The following is an 18,035-nucleotide window of genomic DNA, read 5'->3' as shown; positions in this document are numbered from 1 at the left end:
CTCCAACGCCATCCTAGGCCTTTGTCTCCTGGCACTGTGCTCCCGCCACACAGGCTCTCGGTTCTTTCAGCACCAGCTGAGATCTACCTGTGCCTCCGAACAAACTGTCCCGCTGCCCAGAGAGCTCTTCCCTAAAGCCTTTGTTTTGCAGGCTCCTTCTCATCCCTTAGGACTGAGGTTAAATTCCCATCTCCCTCAGGACACTCCCTAAAATATTTGTTCTCCTATAACTGCATCTTCATATTCTGTCTTTTCATAGCATTGGTCCTGAAATGCAAATATTCTATTTGTTTACTTGTTTTCTGTCTACATCTCACACCAGAATATAAGGTCTCTCATGGTGGTTTATCTCTTCCCCTGGAACCTAGCATAGTGCCTGCTCAGAGGAGGCACGGAACAAACTTTGGTCGAATGAATGAATAGATGAATGAATGAAAAATACTAACAAAACTGTCTCTTTACTACATATGTACTTAAAATAGCAAAGCCAATAAAAACATGTAAACTTACTTGGCTTATGTATGGTCCTGGTTTCAGCTTCTAGCACAGAAGATGGTACGTAGTCGACATTGGTTTATATTAGGGAGGGATGATGGCGATGATGATGATGATGAGTCAACAACCCATAGTTAGCTCAGTGCTGCCTGAGAACTAAACCCATTACCAGCTATAAAGAGCAAGGGCCACTAGACACTAGAGCATCAAGGCTTCTGAGCAATGGTTCTACCCCACTCACTGATTCAGGCACATTACACCAAATGAGCAAAAAGTACTCGAATGGGCAATACAGATGTGACAGATGTTGACTTCAAAGATCTGAAAGTCCAAAAATGGAGGGTAATACATGAATTGGGGGGGGGGGGGGGAGAGACACGGTACTAGAATACCCTAAATGCCAGAGGCAAGAAGAGACTGTCCAGCTCTGGGGAGATGACAGAAGGCTTCCTGGGGAAGGTAGCACTGGAGCCGAGCCTAAGCGATGGGTGGGACTGGTGCACGTGGCAAAGGAAGAAAGGCCCAGCGGATGAAGGACACAGCATGACCACAGCACAGAGGGAAGAAGGCTGAGGAACAGAGCGGGGGAAAGGAGTAGTGGGAAATAAGCCTGAAATCCAGGCTGGGAGCAGAGAGAAGAGGCCCCGGAAGGACACACTCATCATTCTGGATTTATTTAGTAGGAAACAAAAGTGTTTTCACTGTTCTTCAGCAACGGGGTGGCACAAGGGGGACTGCTTGGGGATGAAAGATCGGCTCAGAAAGCAGGCCGTGCTGGAAAAGGAAAGGACTGGGGGGTGGGACTTGGGGGAATCTGCCCACTCAGGCACCGCTCATTAAATATTTTTAGTGTGTGCCCGGCACTGTCTGGGTGCTTGAGATATATTATGAGCAAGACAGACAAAGACTCCTGCTCTTGAGGAGTTGACAATCTTTTGGAGGAAAACAGAAAAGTACTAGACAGTGGCAAGAGCTGTGGAGGGAAGGAAAAGAAAAGCAGAACAGAACATGGGGAGTGCTGGGGAGGAGAGCAGGCACAGAACATTATATTCCATACTGGGACCGGTGGTCAGAATACATGCACTTCGGAGAAAAGAGGAGAGGCGGTGGAAGCAAACACTTGAGGAAGGTGAGGGAGAGAGACAACAGCTGCCAGCAGAGGAAACACCAGCGCGAAGCCAGAGGCGGGGTGTTCCCAGTGTGCTCCTTAGCAGCACAAAGAGGCGGTGCCTGGAGCAGAGTGAGAAAGGGAAGGGGAAGCACCAGTCAGAGAGAGGTAGAGGGCCTTGACTTGCCTGAGAGAACAGGAGCCCTTGAAGGGCCTTGAGCACAGGACTGACAGGATCGGACTTAAATGTTAAAATTAGCGGGGGACCATTTAGAAAGCAGTCACAGCGGGTCAGACAGGAGACGGGAGCGGCTTGGCCAGGAGAGTAGCAGTGGGCGTGGGGGAAGGGGCTTTGCCCTGGGTGTATGTGGCCAGCACAGTGGGCGGGTTCCTGATGAATTGGAGGTTGGGTGGGAGAGGAAGACAGGCATGGAAGATCCTTACACGGTGTGTCAGACAAATAAAAGTGACGGTTAGTAAGGATCTGTATGAGGCTGGGCTCTGTGAGGTTGAGGAAGGAACAACCATAAGCCATGTTGTGACAACTAAATGGAAAAGACTGGGCCACTCATCTGAACACAGGGATGGTAGAAGTGACTAGACTCAACATTTTTTTAAATATACTTTATTGATTTTTTATAGAGAGTAAGGAAGAGAGATAGAGAGCTAGAAACATCAATGAAAGAAACATCAATCAATCAGCTGCCTCCTGCACACCCCCAACTGGGGATGTGCCCGAAACCAAAGTACATGCCCTTGACCGGACCCGAACCTGGGACCCATCAGTCCAGACACTCTATCCACTGAGCCAAACCAGTTTCGGCTCAACATTTTCTGAGACCTCACTCTGCTAGGCACATGCCAGGCCCAAGGGTGAGTGGTGAGCACAGGCACATATTCCCTGACTCGATGGAACTCAGACCGGAAGTCCCATGGAGCACCCAAAACATGCAGCTGTCGCTGAATTAATTATAGTGTTGATAAATTAAATTTGTAAATATTAAATTGGATGTGAAATTAATAAATATATAAAATATCATCACATAAAACATTAAACTATAAATTTAATAGAAATGTGACTTTAATTGTATTTCATTCTTCACCTTATTGTTTCATATCTGTATTACTTAACATTATTACAACACTGTGCCAATCATTATATTCAACAATGGATTCAAGACAAATCGTTAAGGAATGGTCAGAGCACACCATTATACTAGCAATCTGGCTGGATGAGAGCCTTCCTAGTGTGAACACATGGGGACACCCACCCTGGCCGGAGGGTGACTCCTACCCTGGCGTTGAGAGGGAATGGGAGGTGCTGAGGGGAGAGCTGAGGGGACTACAGCCCCAGAAGGAGTGTGAGGCGGGGCCGGGGAGGCAGGGACTCACGTGGCACCAGCCAAAGCAGACAACACTGAGGTTCTGAGTCTAGACTATGAACTGCTGGCTCCACGGGGGGAAGGGGGAGAACTCCATCTGTTTTGCTCACCACAGAGCCCCCAGGACGTGGCACCATGCCTGGCACACAATAGGCCCCCAAGTTATATTTTGAGGACATAAACAAGTAGATCAAGGAAGAGGAACGGATCTGAGAGGAACAATGACTTCTGTTAAATCAGAAAAGAATGTGCAAGTTTCCCCGAAATGGTGCCACAAGGCAACGTGAGATGCAGCCCTGGCCCTGGAGAGGAGGACCCAAGCCGGTACTGGAGTCTCCAGCGATGCTCTGAGCGCCAATCCTCCCCCCGAGGGCGCAGAAATACCTGTATTTCCTGGATGCTCTCCTCCTCTCTGGTGTCCACCTTCTTCTCAACCCCCTCGCCCCTGAGCAAGGCTTCCAGCGTGGTGCTCTCTGAGGTGAAGCCATCCTTCTTCAGGGGCAGCTCTACTTCTGGAAAACAAGACCAGAAAAGCAGGGTCAGGCCGTTAGAAGCAGGAGGGACAGGAGGGGCAGGAGACGGCCCTTGAGGGCACACAGGAACCAGAGCTCCCAGAACTCCTGGGTAAGGTTCAAGGCCACCTGTATTCTCTCCTCCAAATGGAGCGGGACAATGCAGTGAGGTCCAGCTTTTCTTTTTTCCCTCTTTTTTTAAAAAATATATTTTATTGACTTTTTACAGAGAGGAAGAGAGAGGGATAGAGAGTTAGAAACATCAATGAGAGAGAATCATCAATCAGCTGCCTCTTGCACACCCCCTACTGGGAATGTGCCGGCAACCAAGGTACATGCCCTTGACGGGAATCGAACCTGGGACCTTTCAGTCCTCAGGCCAACGCTCTATCCACTGAGCAAACCGGTTTGGGTAGATCCAGCCCACAATCCCTGGGGGGTCCAGGTCGATTCCAGCCCTGCCTGCACCCTCAGAGACAGCAGAGGTAGAGCAGAAAGGGCGCCAGATGGATATGGGATCAGACAGCCTGGGTCTCAGTCCAGCTTCTGCCACTCCCCAGCCCTGGGACTTCAGGCAAAGCACTCAAGGACCCCACAGACCTTTTCTGCATCTACAGAGTGAGGAGAACAGTGCCAAGCACCCCACATGGCCATTCTGTAGGGCGAAAACGTGCTCCTTTACATTTAAGTTCTTTGAAAACTCGAACGCGGTGCATCAATGCCAGCCTCGGGTCTTATTATTCTCTCCCTCCCGCCCACCTCTCGTTCGGCAGCGCGGTGACCTCGCCTCAGCCATGCTGGCTGCCAGCTCAGGTCTGCTCCGTGAAAAGCTATTTCAACCTCAGAGGCTGTGCTTCAGAACTCACCAGGGAAGCGAAGGCCTGCAAAGCCAAGGGAAGAGAAAGAGCGAGGCCCGGGTCCGCAGCTGGGAGCTGCAGCGGCCGCACGCCGGGGCGTTTTTGCTGAAGGCATCGGGAGTTTGACCGGCTACCTGGGGCTTGAGGTGGTGGGGCCAGCTGAGCAGTGGCAGCCAGACCTGGCTCTGCCCAGGCGAGAGACCAAACAGAAGCTGAATCCTTTTCTCAGTATGTCTCCTAACCTGCTCTCAAAGAAAGGTTTGCTTTTTCTGTTGCTGTTGTTTCATTAAAAACAGAAACCTCAGGTACAGGTGATCCTATTTGGACTTACTATAAAATACTCCTCAAACCTCTCCTCAGATCCAGTATACCTCATGCCCCATCCCTGACAATGAGATAGGAGGCCCCTACTCTGTATCAGATAAAATGAGTGTAAGAATATGAGAGGCCAAAACAGGTTTGGCTCAGTGGTAGAGCGTCGGTCTGCGGACTGGAGGGTCCCAGGTTCGATTCCGGTCAGGAGCATGTACATTGGTTGCGGGCACATTCCCGGTAGGGGGTGTGCAGGAGGCAATTGGTCGATGTTTCTCTCTCATCAACGTTTCTAGCTCTCTCCCTTCCTCTCTGTAAAAATCAATAAAATATATTTAAAAGAAAAAAAAAAAAAAAGAACATGAGGGAATGGTGCCCTACAAAACTGTCAGAGGAAATGAATGGCCCGGTTGTATGCGGAATTGAGAGATTAGTGTAGGGACTCTTCACAGAGGTGTGGGCAAATGAAGGGAACAAAAGGGAATGGTGAAACAACAGCCCAGGAGAGTTAACAGTGGGGAGTCATTATCACTGCTATTCCTGGAGGGACAGAGGGGAGTGTTTGCAAGAACCTGGAGGGGGCGCCACAGCAGAGCTCCCAGGCAGGGGTTGTGTTTGCAACAGAGGAGTCTCCCTCCCACTCTGCTGAGCTCTGGGGTCAGAGAGGTTCCCAGCACGGAGGCACAGGGACACATAGCTCAGCCTGACCTTCCATCCTCATCTAACTGCCCTGCCCTCCCACTGGCCAGCCTCAACCAGAAGCCAGACAGCAAGGGATTCATGTTGATGTGGCCCATGGAGATCAACTTCCTAGAGCACAGGATGGTGTACAAAGGGACAGACAGTGGATCTGGGGGGTAAAATGGAAATAACAAGCAAGTCCAAGCCCTGCTTCCCTGGGCTCTGTTCTGACGCAAATGGAACTCTACCTACCCTTCCACCCCTCCACCAAAACCAGCTGCAGGCTGACCAGTCCACAGGGAAGAGACACTAAGCAAACCATTAAAATGGAATAGCTACCCATGGTGTCCAGCCCCAGAAGAAAGTGGGAAGAAGGAATGGTATGTAACGTCCCTATCAGACAAGGTCTCTGGGGCTTCTCTCACCAATAAAGGCAAGCAGAGGACCCGACTCCATCAAGAAGCGATGTCACCAAATCAACCACCTCTGACACTCATCCATCCACCTAGTCATGCAACAGTTATTTACCAGGCACTGCCATGTGACAACTAGGTACACAGGAGGGGAGCCAAGCAAAGACAGTCCTGGCCTTCAGGTAGTTTACACTCTAAAGGGGTAGACACTAAACACTAAACCCAAAATAAGCATGCAATTACAAACTGTAGTAAGAGCTTTGGAGGAAGCCAACAGAGTGAGATGAGAAGGAAGAATAGGTGGGGGTCTGTTTAGATCACAGGATCAGGGAAGGCCTGTGTGAAGTTACATTGAAGTTGAGTGTCAGGAAAAGTCAACTGTCTGCTTTAATGAGTTCAGGGACCACAACTTCAGAGCCTGCTCCGATAACATATTATTCTTCCTCCCAAGTCAGAGAAGGCATCCAAATGCCAGGTCTAAAACAATTAAAGTGTGCCGGCTCATGTCCTATCATGAGAACAGCTGCTCACCATCCCTCAAACATACAGTAATCATTCATATCTACCTATTTGAAGTTCATGTTTTAGTAACCCCTTAGTCTTCTCAACACTAAATAAACCCTACTTTCAGAATTGTACATTTTGAGCTGGAAAAAACCCTCACAGATCATCTGTTTTAATCATCTCATTTCATAAATGAGTCACTTGAGAGGCTCAGAGAAGTAAATTCATCTAAAGCACATGTGTCAAACACAAGGCCCGCGGGCCAAATCCGTCCCGCCAGGCCTTGCAATGTGGCCCACACCGTGCTGTCATCACTGCACTCTGCTGCGTTTCCATCACAATGACAGTTTATGACTGTTCAGTAAACCATTCGGCCCGCGATTTAGGCTGGATTTTAGATTTTGGCCCCTTCTCTGATTGAGTTCGACACCCCTAATAAAGTAACAGAGTAGGCCCAACTGGCATGGCTCAGTGGTTGAGTGTCACCTATGAACCAGAAAGTCACAGTTTGATTCCCGGTGAGGGCATATGCCCCAGGTTGCAGGTTCGATCCCCAGTGGGGGTTGTGCAGGAGGCAGTCAATCAATGATTCTCATCATTAATGTTTCTGTCTCTCTCCCTCTCCCTTCCTGTCTGAAATCAATAAAAATATATATTTTTAAATAATAAAATAAGCCGAAACCAGTTTGGCTCAGTGGATAGAGCTTCGGTCTGTGAACTGAAGGGTCCCAGGTTCGATTCCGGTCAAGGGCATGTACATTGGTTGTGGGCACATCCCGGTAGGGGGTGTGCAGGAGGCAGCTGGTCGATGGTTCTCTTTCATCAATGTTTCCAGCTCTCTATCCCTCTCGCTATCTGTAAAAAAAAAAAAATCAATAAAAATATATTAAAAGAACGGAAAAGTTCCACACACAAAACTAGCGTGAGAAACAGAGTGGAAACTGAGACGTATCAATTCTTGTGCTGGTCTTTCTATTCAAAATTTAAGATTTAAAATTAAATCATATATGTAAAGAGCCTGGAATGTTCTAAGTGCCCTCTAACTGCAATGTATTATTATAAAAGTTCGAATAACAGTGATTTTAATGGTACAACAGCACTGTCCAACAGAAATATAATGCAAGCCACTTATATCATTTAAACTTTCTAGTAGTCACAATTATTAAGTAAAGAGTGGAGATTTGAAGATGGCAGCATAGGTAAAACATCTGTGCTGGCCACCTCCCACAACCATATCAAAATTACAACTAAAATACAGAACAACCATTATCCAGAACCGCTGGAAAGCTGGCTGAATGGAAGTCCTACAACTAAAGTAAAGAAAGCATACTGCCAAAACAGGTTTGGCTCAGTGGATAGAGCATCAGCTTGCGGACTGAAAGGTCCCGGGTTCGATTCCAGTCAAGGGCATGTACCTTGGTTGCAGGCACATCCCCAGTAGGGGGTGTGCAAGAGGCAGCTGATCGATGATTCTCATTGATGTTTCTAACTCTCTATTACCTTCCTTTCCTCTCTGTAAAAAATCAATAATATATATATATATATACACATATATATATGTGTATATATATATATATATATATATTTTTTTTTTTTATTTTTTTTTTTTTTTTAAGAAAGCATACTGACACTGGTAGGAGGTGCGGAGACACAGAATGGGCTGGTGGGCTATTACGGCCCCCACATGTGCCCCTTTTTTAATCAGAAGGGAGGTTGTCTCTGTGGAGGCAGCCTGGAGAACTAAGGCAACCCAGCCCCACACCAGACCCGCAGCCTAGGGTCCCAGAGCTGGGAAAAGACTGTTGATTTAGGTCCAATCCTGCAGGAATCCCTGCAAGATTGGGCCTAAACTGGCAGTCATACATCCCTCTTGCAATCTGGGACCACTGGCTCCTAACCTCTCACCTTCCTGCCTCATCACCCCTAACCACTCGCCTGCCTGCCTCATTGCCCCTAACTGCCTCTGCCTCAGCCCCCGCCACCTCGGCTTCATCTAGAAGGACATCCAGAAGTTCATTCGGCTGTTTGGTCTAATTAGTATATTATGCTTTTATTATTATAGATAGATATGCATTACCTATGGATACAGACGATAGGGTGTGAAGGCCTGGGATGTGGTGGAGAGGGGCAATGGGGGGGGGGGTCACAGTTTAATTCCCAGTGGGAGGGAAGGTGGTACATTATGCAGGAAGCAACTGATCAATGAGTTTTTTCTCATCATTGATGTTTCTCTCTCTCTCTTTCCCTGAAATCAATAATTTTTTTAAACAACAGTAAAGAGCAACAGATGCAATTAATTTTAATAATAGATTTTCTCTAACTGAATATATATATATAAACTTTATCATTTCAACATGTAATCAATATAAAAACATTAATGCAGTATTTTGCATTATTTTATTTGCATTAAATCTTCAAAATCTGGAGTGTTTTATACATATAGCCCATCTCAATTCCTATTAGCCACATTTCTAGTATTCAGTAGGCACATGTAGATGGTGGCTATTGTATTAGGGCAGGTTGGTAGCCATTAAAAGTAATGTTTGCTATGATTTGCTTTCAAAAAACAGGAAAAGCATTAAATATAGTTCTTAATGTCAGGTGCTTAATACCTCGCCAACTGCCCTTCTAAGACAGCATTCTAGCTGACCTCGGCAAACCCTGGTTTCAGAGCACTATGGGTAAGGCTCGCAAGGTCAGAGTAACATGCTAATAACCAGGGCCTCCCAGCCAATCAGCACAGGGTACAATCTCTGGCCCTGACCACAGGAGGTCCAGGCTGGAGGGGAAAGAAGATAATAGGCCCAAGCTTTTACACAATGTGTGTCCAGACATGCTCCCTGTTGAAATCCCTGAGGGATTTCATTGATTCCGTTTTATCCGAACACACCTCATCTAGATGTAGGATTTAGTCATTCTTTAAAAGTGTACTCCATTACAACCTCACACAAATGTAGGGACCACATAACCTGATAGGAGCCATCAAACCTTTAACATTGAAAGAAAATGGTCCAAAACACACACATAATTCATCTTTAAATTAGCCTGATTTTATCCACATGGATATAAACCCACGGATCGTTACTCTCTCCAGAGCGGCAGCAGCTGTCACCCAAGCCAGCCGCCTCCCTGGGCCCCCGTGAGCAGTTCTGCCTCCACTTCTAATTGGGAACAGAGATGCTCCTTGGGTGACTTCCAGCACGATCCATCACACCAGAGACAGCTTCTGTGCAAACCGAAGCAAATCGGTTTCCAAATAAGAAAAAAACCTCTTAGACAAACAAGGATTGAAGCACCAAAAGTCTTTAAAGAAAAGGAAAAGAAAAAGAAGAAAATAAAATCACAAATACAGGCAAAGAAAGAAAAAAATCACTAGTGAAGAGCAATGGCCTGCTTCTCCCCCAGGGCTATGGACAGGGGAGGACAGGGCAGCGCCCTCTTGGATGGAGATCAAAGCCACAAGCTTACCGAAACCGGTTTGGCTCAGTGGTAGAGCATCGGTCTGCGGACTGAAAGGTCCCGGGTTCGATTCCGGTCAAGGGCATGCATGTACATTGGTTGCGGGCACATCCCCGGTCAAGGGTGTGCAAGAGGCAGCTGATCCATGTTTCTCTCTCATCGATGTTTCTAGCTCTCTATCTCTCTCCCTTCCTCGCTGTAAAAAATCAATAAAATATATACATACATAAAATTTTTTAAAAGCCACAAGCTTTGGACACAGGTGCCCCACGCCTACCCCCAATACACCAGAAGCAAAACTTCCACTGGGTTGCTGGAGCCACTGAGCTCATTAACAGGAAGCAGGCAAGATGAGCCCGAAAGTACAACATGGGAGCACAGTGAGTAATTAAATCCCAGGTCATTTAAAAATGCGCACGCCCGGATGTCACAGGCTCATGGAGCTTCTGACTCCTCTTGCGTTGTTATGGGTGTTTTTTTTTAATTTTGTTTTGTTTTTGTTTTTTTGGTGTGTTTTTTTTTGGGGGGGGGGGGGGCTCAGGATGGAGGACTGAAAACCTGCAAGTCATATATGGATTATAATAAAATATGCCACATAAAAAAACAGATTAAGACAGTTCTTCTTTGGGGAAATATACAAAGAGAGGAGCTGTCTGTTAGCTGTCGAGTTTGCAAGAGATACCATCTTTCGGGAGGCTGTGTTCTGCCAACAGACAGACTGCCCCGAGGGAAATTGCAGTGAAACACCCGACAAGGCACATCCATCCGTCCATCCATCACGCGCTCTCGGCGAGGCAGGGGCCCGGAGGTAGAGTTATGGTGCAAAAAGGGAGGGAGAGGAATCCCACAGACAATGGCAGACAATCCTCCTGCTACATCCTGAGTGCTCATTTTTATTTTTTTAACCTGCCTCTAGTTTTTCTTTAAAAATGCAAAGGTGCCGGTTTCTCTCTGGGTGCTTATTATTTCGAGGAGTTAAACTCATCGTATTTCCTTGGGTTTATTATACATCCACGTGCACCAAGGAGCAAGGAGCTTAAGAATCATTCCTTCATTTATCCCCATCAGACCCATGGGGGGAGGGGAGGACATTGTTCTCTCACCCCACGGGGGAAGAGATGGGGGGGAGCCAAAGACCTGATTTCCTGAGACGGTGACAGGCCCAGGAATCCATCTGCTCATTCCTCAGGGGTGCCATTTTCTTGGCTGCCGTTGACTCCCTGTGTTGTGATTCATAAAGCTCAAAATAGATAAGGTTCACATGGAGGACCCGTCACCCAGACTGCACCCTTCGGGCCCTTGTTATCGCGTGTTCAGGAATCCCAGAATAGCCCAGCCTGCGTGGCTCAGTGGTTGAACTTCGGCCTATGAAACAGGAGGTCACGGTTTGATTCCCTTCAGAGCACAGTCCCGGGTTGCAGGCTCGAGGCCCAGTGTGGGGCGTGCAGGAGGCGGCCGTTCAATGATTCTCTCTCTTCAGTGGTGTTTCTAGCTCTTTTTCCCCTCTCCCTTCCTCTCTGAAATCAGTTTTAAAAAATGTGTTTTTAAGAATCTGAGAATATCCACACAACAGGAGGGTTGATCATTCCCCCAAATGGCCTCTGGTTCCCACAAGCTGCTGTACCTACCCTTCCCCCTTCTCCCGTCCCCCCCACCCCCTCGTAAGCCAACACAGAGGCCAGGAACACAGATAAGCATCCCTCCACCCCTGAGACACAGAAAAACGCCCACAATTAAAGGAAGCTCACGCCGTGCTGGCCACCACACCACGCCAGGGCAGCTTAGCCGCAGGGGAGGGAGGGAGGCTGATGGGGATGGACTGAGTGCTGAAACAGAACACAGATAACTGGGAAGTGCAACAGGTGGCCCCTCTGGGGTAAAATGTCAGCCCTAGTGCCCTGAACACACACTTGGCCTTGATCTCATCTGTAGAGCTGGGAGAACAAGGCCCACTTCCTGGTGGTGCTATGGGGCAGGTAAGGTCATGGATACTAGGGAGAGCTGGGCACAGGGGGCGAGCTCAATTACTGTGAGCTCTCGGCCCTCCGTCTACCAGTCTCCCTCTCCTCGCACTTCTCCACAGACTCCTCCACCGCTGACACTCTCAGAGCCTGAGAGAGGGTGGGGCACACCTTTCCACCCCGCCGGGCCCCGAGAGAATGGGAGCAAAGAGGACAGAGGAGGCCGAGGAGGAGGTTGAACTCGAAGGCTGAGGTGCCGGCCCCGCTTCAGTCCCAGGGTGGGCACTGGCCTGCAGATTCGGAAATCATTGCAGAACCGCCTAGAGCACATGTGTCAAACACAAGGCCCGTGGGCCAAATCCGTCCCGCCAGGCCTTGCAATGTGGCCCGCACCGTGCTGTCATCACTGCACTCCGCCGCGTTTCCATCACAATGACAGTTTATGACTGTTCAGTAAACCATTCGGCCCGCAATTTAGGTTGGATTTTAGATTTTGGCCCCTTCTCTGATTGAGTTCGACACCCCTAGCCTAGAGGATGCCTTGCTCTATTCCTTCACTTGTCAGATAATTATTAAACATTTACTACGTACCAGACTCTTTCCTAGGTGCTAGTGACACAGCTGTGAACAGAAGAGACAAGAACTCCTGCTTCATAGATGGCATATTCTAATGGGGGAGAAGAAATGCCTAAAATGAGCCTTCCGGGCCACGGAGCTGTCCAGTGCCAGGCTCCTCTGCCGGGAGCACGGTGAGCAGGGGAGGAGGAGGCCCTCAGAGTCAGGGGCGCCTGGAAGGGCGGCGAGGTCCCTGTGAGAAAGCTGGCTTCAGCTCCAAGTGCGATCGGAGGCCACGGAGGCCTCACGCAAGGAGTGACCCGAGAATGCTTGCATTTTACCGGGATCAATAATGACGGGGCTGAGGGCGCGGGGCAACGGCAGTGACTGCAATGCTGAGTGCGGAGCTGCACCAACGAGCCAAGGTGGGTGCTTAGGTGAGGTCAGTTCATGACAGAGAGAAGCCCTGTCCTCAGGCACTTGCATCCTGGTGGGCAGACACATCCAGAGGCCGTGCGTGCTGAGGTCCAGTTCCCTGGCCCCCGGGCAGCAGGCATCCCACAGAGTGAACAGAGTGAAGGCCAGGTGCCCAGTTCTCAGAAGAAGGTGGACCAGGACAGAAGGAAAGACAGCCCGGCGGGCATTGCCTCGCACACGCTGGTGTTACTAAGAGCAGGGAAGTCTCGCCCAGTTTATCTCTTTGCCTCGGGCAATACATGCCAAAGGACTGAGCTCTTTAAAGGGAGGCAAGGCGGGAGCTGGTGAAAGCTATGGTTCTGCTCCAGGCGAACCAATCCCAAAGCCGGACGCCAGAGTTCCTCTCCTCAGAGCAGAACACAACGGACTCGGAAAAGACTCCAAGGCAGAACACGTTCCCCTCTGGGCCAGATCGCACACACCCTTCCAGCTGGGCAGGGATCGCCTTCAAGTGCACCCTTGGTGCTGGGGACAGGGTCAGTGTGGCAGAGGCCCCCTCGGCCGCCCAGCAGTGCACACCGAGAGGGTATCCCAGGGCCTCCTCACGCTTGCCGCGCCCTCAGCTCCACCATCCACATGACCCTCAGAACAGCCCTGTGAAGTGAGCAGAGCAGCTGCCACGCTGCATTTTGCAGATGAAGACACAGAGAGGTTAGGTAACGGCTTAAACCACACAGCCGGTGGGTAGAAGGGTCTGAACTTGAACCCAGACCTTGAGATCCCTGTTTGATGTATTTTCTTTTTTCTTCTTTTTAATATATTTTATTGATTTTTTACAGAATGGAAGAGAGAGGAATAGAGAGTTAGAAACATCGATGAGAGAGAATCATCGATCAGCTGTCCCCTGCACACCCCCTACTGGGGATGTGCCTGCAACCAAGGTACATGCCCCTGACCGGAATCGAACCTGGGACCTTTCAGTCCGAAGACCGATGCTCTACCACTGAGCCAAACTGGTTTCGGCCCTGTTTGATGTATTTTCTCCTGCAGAGCACAGGTACAGTGCCTACCAAGGAGAGACAGATGCAACGCGGGGACAGGGCCCCCAGGCCAGGCTGGACGCGGGATGGGAAGGCGAGGCCAGCTGCTGCTGCAGGCTGCTCCTCTGTGGCTCCGTCTCCCTCGTCTGTGAAATGGGATAATGAGAGCTAAGCTGTGGTCTTCAAGCCTGAGATCAAACAACGGACACCTTCCTTCCCTTCATTCCTTTGATAAATCTTTTCTGTCCACCTACTATGTGCCAAGCCTATGTTCTGGGCACTTGGGATACAGATGAAAAAAAATGGGTGTGCCTCCGCCTTCAAAGCGTGTGCCTGCCAATGCGGGCTGTCCCCAGACCCAGCTCCTTCCCCGAGACTGCCAGGAAGGTTTAAAAAGCCACGAGCAGTCACGGCATGAAGCAGGGGCTGCCGTGGCCTCCCACCTGTCTCCTGCTCTCACCCTCAGGAGGCCAACCAGAGCTGGAGAGTAAGCTGCAGGCCCCAGGACGGATGGATGGCTGCAGGCTCTGACACTGCAGGAAAGAGATAAATGACTGGTCATTTCCCCCTGATGCACTTGAAGGCATCCATTCTCCCAGACTACCGAGCGCAGGCACCCCCCAGCCCCCTACAGAGACCGATAAGCACTGACAGATGGGGTGGGAGCTGGAACGTCCTTTCCCCTCGGAAGGACACAGCCAGGCGCCTCTGCGAGCCAGGAGAAGGTCACGGTGTCCACTGGCTCACACCTGGCTAGGGGCTCCACCGGTCTCTGCATTCGCCTCCCCCAGCTCACCCAGCCCAGCCTGCCTCATCCCTGCGAGGAGCACACGGCGGGGGGTGTGGGGGGGAAGCCAGGGGGCAGAGGCAGCCGGCTGACAGGCTCATCCATCTCTGGCTGTATGCTTGGCACATCGGCACTCCTGAAGTTGTTCCCGGACCGGGAGGGTGCCGGAGGGGCCCGGGGGGCTGTCTTGAGAAGAGAAATCGCGCCGAACATCCGAGAGCAAAACTGTGGAACAAGCCTGGAGACGATTAAAATGTGGGCCATGTACAAAAGCAGTGGGGAACTAATTAAGATGCCGGATTTTCAAAAGCTGGGAAGTTGGCCGCAGCCTGCTCCCATCTGTAGAGCTCAGGCCGGGCTGGGCGGTGGGGACAGCACCCTCGGCCAGCGAACAGGCCTCGCCGCCCTGCCCGGCAGCCGGGACTCCGGCTCTCTGTCGGGATCGCTCGCGTGGGGGCAGCCCTCGGAGGGTCCCTGCAGCCTGTGGTTGGCCGGCTAAGGCACCCTCTGCTTTTGAGCACCCCAGGCTGTCGTCCCCCCCCCGTGCGTGGTCCCCCAACAATGTGTGGTGGGGCGATTCCCTTAGTCATTCATCCCCAGTCATTGAGCGGCTGCCAAAGAAAACCATGAGAAAGAACCAGAACTCTATTCCTGGCTGCCTTCCCTCCCATCACCCTTGGAATTTGGCAGGCGTGGCCGGGAGCCGTGCTCGCTCCCCACGAGCAGAGTTACCTTTCTGGAGCAGGAGGGGCGTCTGTTGTAAGAGCCCGATTGGTCTGAGAACAACAGGACGGGTGTGCGGAGGGTCCCGGAGCAGCACGGAGCCGTTCCAACGGGCTTCCTTCCCCTCGGGTCCCCTCCTCGGCTTCCCCGCGGTGCCCCCTGGGAAATTAACTTCCTGACTCTGTGCCACAGTTTCCCAGCCTCTGCCACAAAGATAAAATCTGCCCCAGACCACGGGGACCAGAAAGCCCCGGGTTGGAAGTGGCTTCATTGACCTAAGCTGATGATCCCAGCGTTTAATCCGGAGGGATACAAGGAGAAGTTTGTTCCCAGCCTTTTTCATTTCTTCATTAAAAAAAAAAAAAAAAAAAAAAAATTTTTTTTTTTTTTAAAGACAGACAGAGGAAGTAGGGGGAATTGAAGGCCTCGTTTCTCATCAGCTGGCCTTTGCCCAACATCTGTCCTGCTCCAGGGCCTTCTGATGGATATTCACTGTCCACCTTTCTCTCCTGCCAGCTCGGCTCCCCCTTCCCAAGGACAGAGCTCCATTTTGGGGGGAAAGGTCCAAGAATGCTGCTCTCGGGCACCGGGCCCCTGGCCCGAGCCTTCCTGTTGCACGAATTGTGGCGGCTGCATCAGGAGACACCTTGCCGTTGCCTCTGCAGCCAAGTGCAAGCGGCAGGGAACACTGAGCCCCATTGTCAGGCAGCGGGGAGAAAGAACCGCATGCACGTTGTGCTTCAGGCGCCCAGGCAAGTAGGAGGTTGCGAGATATTCACTCAAGACCGATTGGAGGGGCGGTGTTGGACGTGAGAAACACACAGGTTCAGGGACATTGAGGCGGCTTTCCAATTCCAAAGAGCTCTCAGCCCCGTCCCACCCCCACACAGTCACGTTTGTATCTTCAGCAAATAGTGAAGAAACACAGGTGGGCTGGAATGTGCACAGTGAGGGAGAAGGGATGAGGACAGCAGGACTGGGGTGAGCTGTCTAATTTAGCCTGAGAACAAATAACAGCAGCAATTGGCTCTCTACTCCTGACCCAGCAATGTGTACTCAGGAGGCTGAACTAGGAGGGGGTGGTCTGCAGCCCTGTCCTCAGACCTTCTCAAGGTCCCTCAAGATTCCTGAATATGCACCTGGTTCCCGGTCAGGGCTCTCAGCTCTGCAGAGACCTGGGGTGAAGGACAACTCTGACCCACGTGACACCCTGGCTTTTGTTGCTGAAAGCTGCCTGCCCCTGGCTAGACTCAGGCAAGGAGACAAAGGGAGACCAGAGGGACAGGCTGGGTGTTGGCATGATACATGGCCTGTGGCACCCCCTCATTCTCTGTGGAAGGGTCTGACAAGGAAGGAAACTCATGCCTTGAGACAATGTTGCTTCAGGCCAGCGCCCCCTGTCTCTCACAAATCAGGAGAACGCCTCTCCCTCCCCGCAAGGAGATGAGGGTGCTGATGGTGGAGCCCATGGGAGGCTCCAAGAGTCAGAGACATAACTAGGTGCTTAGGGCTTGTCCAGGGGAGCTCGGGAGAACCCGCACTAGGAGGCTGGAAGGGAAGAGAGAGAAGAGGAAGAGCATTATAGAGGCTGGCAGTGGAGGAGTGCCAAGGGTAGGTTGGTTCATTTGTGGGTTTTCCTTCAACATAAATTCAAATAAATGTAAAGAGAATCAGCCCAGGGTGAACAAATCAGTTATCGATTTTCAGCCAGAGTTGCCCATAATGTTGCAATTTGCTTTGTATCTTTCCACTTAGCAATAGATCTTGGACATCTTATAAGACAGAACAGTATTCCATCTTATAGTATTTAAGTAGTGTCCTATCAATGGGCCTTCTGGTTGTTTCCATTCTTTGTTGTTATCATTACAAACAATGTCACAAAGGCAACCTTCTACCTTGTTACTACATAGTAACTTGGAGGATAAATTCCTAGCAGCAGGATTTCTAGGCCAAAGGGCACGTGCTTTTTAAATACTGACAGGTTCTATGCACTGATCTTCAGGAAGGTTACTCCCAACTCCACCGCAGTGGGTGAGAGAGAGCAGGTCCCGAGCCTCTCGCTCCGTCTGCCTCCTTCACCTGCTCCTCTGCCCCTGAAGACATCGGTCTCCATCCGTCCACCCGCTGACTGTTCACCCCAACCAGGAATTCGCAGCAAGTTCTCCAGGGACTCTGACCGATGATTCTACCCTGAGTCACACCTAAAAGCACCAACCGAAAAACCTAATCCTTGCCCTAACCAGTTTGGCTCAGTGGATAGATTGTCGGCCTGCGGACTGAAGAGTCCAAGGTTTGATTCCGATCAAGGGCATGTACCTTGGTTGCGGGCACATCCCCAGTAGGGGGTGTGCAGGAAGCAGCCAATCAATGTTTCTCTTTCATGGATGTTTCTAACTTTATCCCTCTCCTTTCCTCTCTGTAAAAAAAAATCAATAAAAAACATTAAAAAAAACAAAACCTAGTCTTTTTGAACTCAAATCAAGTAGAATACAAATAAATAGGAGAGAATTGTTTTAAAATACTTTCCAAGTGGACCCTGTGCTTGAGGAGGATATACCCCCAAAACGGAAAAAGATCCTCTCAGCTAGAAACTGCATTTTGCCAACGATGAGGCAGAGACACTGACGGGGGCTGAGATCCAGCGTGCGCTATACTAACACACCCAAGGGGCATCGTTTCGTAAAGGTCCACCCACAGGGGGCGCCTTCTTCCAAGGCACAACCTAGGCCTGCTGCTGAGGCCCTGGAGGGAGGCCCTTTTCTGAAATGTTGGCTTGTGTGAAAAATCCAAAATGCAGCCGTGTGCCGGGCGGTGCATTTCTGTGCTGCT

The 18,035-nt window shown here is 50.3% G+C and overlaps 1 protein-coding gene across 2 annotated transcripts in view; it reads right to left on the bottom strand.

Moving 5' to 3' along the window:
* The window catches only part of DPF3 (double PHD fingers 3), a 257,039-nt gene that overhangs the window by 108,506 nt on the left and 130,498 nt on the right, over positions 1-18,035 (bottom strand). For both annotated transcript variants that reach the window (XR_006741071.1, XM_036432371.2), the window contains exon 4: positions 3,370-3,497. Coding sequence is in view for 1 of the 2 variants with exons in the window: in XM_036432371.2 (XP_036288264.1) it covers positions 3,370-3,497 (128 nt within the window). In the remaining variant the exon portion in view is untranslated. The remainder of the gene's footprint in view (positions 1-3,369; positions 3,498-18,035) is intronic.

This window comes from Pipistrellus kuhlii, unplaced genomic scaffold (assembly GCF_014108245.1).
Source record: "Pipistrellus kuhlii isolate mPipKuh1 unplaced genomic scaffold, mPipKuh1.p scaffold_m20_p_1, whole genome shotgun sequence".
Taxonomy (NCBI): Eukaryota; Metazoa; Chordata; class Mammalia; order Chiroptera; family Vespertilionidae; genus Pipistrellus; species Pipistrellus kuhlii.
Note: the sequence above shows the minus strand (reverse complement) of the source record. Positions and strands in the feature narration are given on the sequence as shown.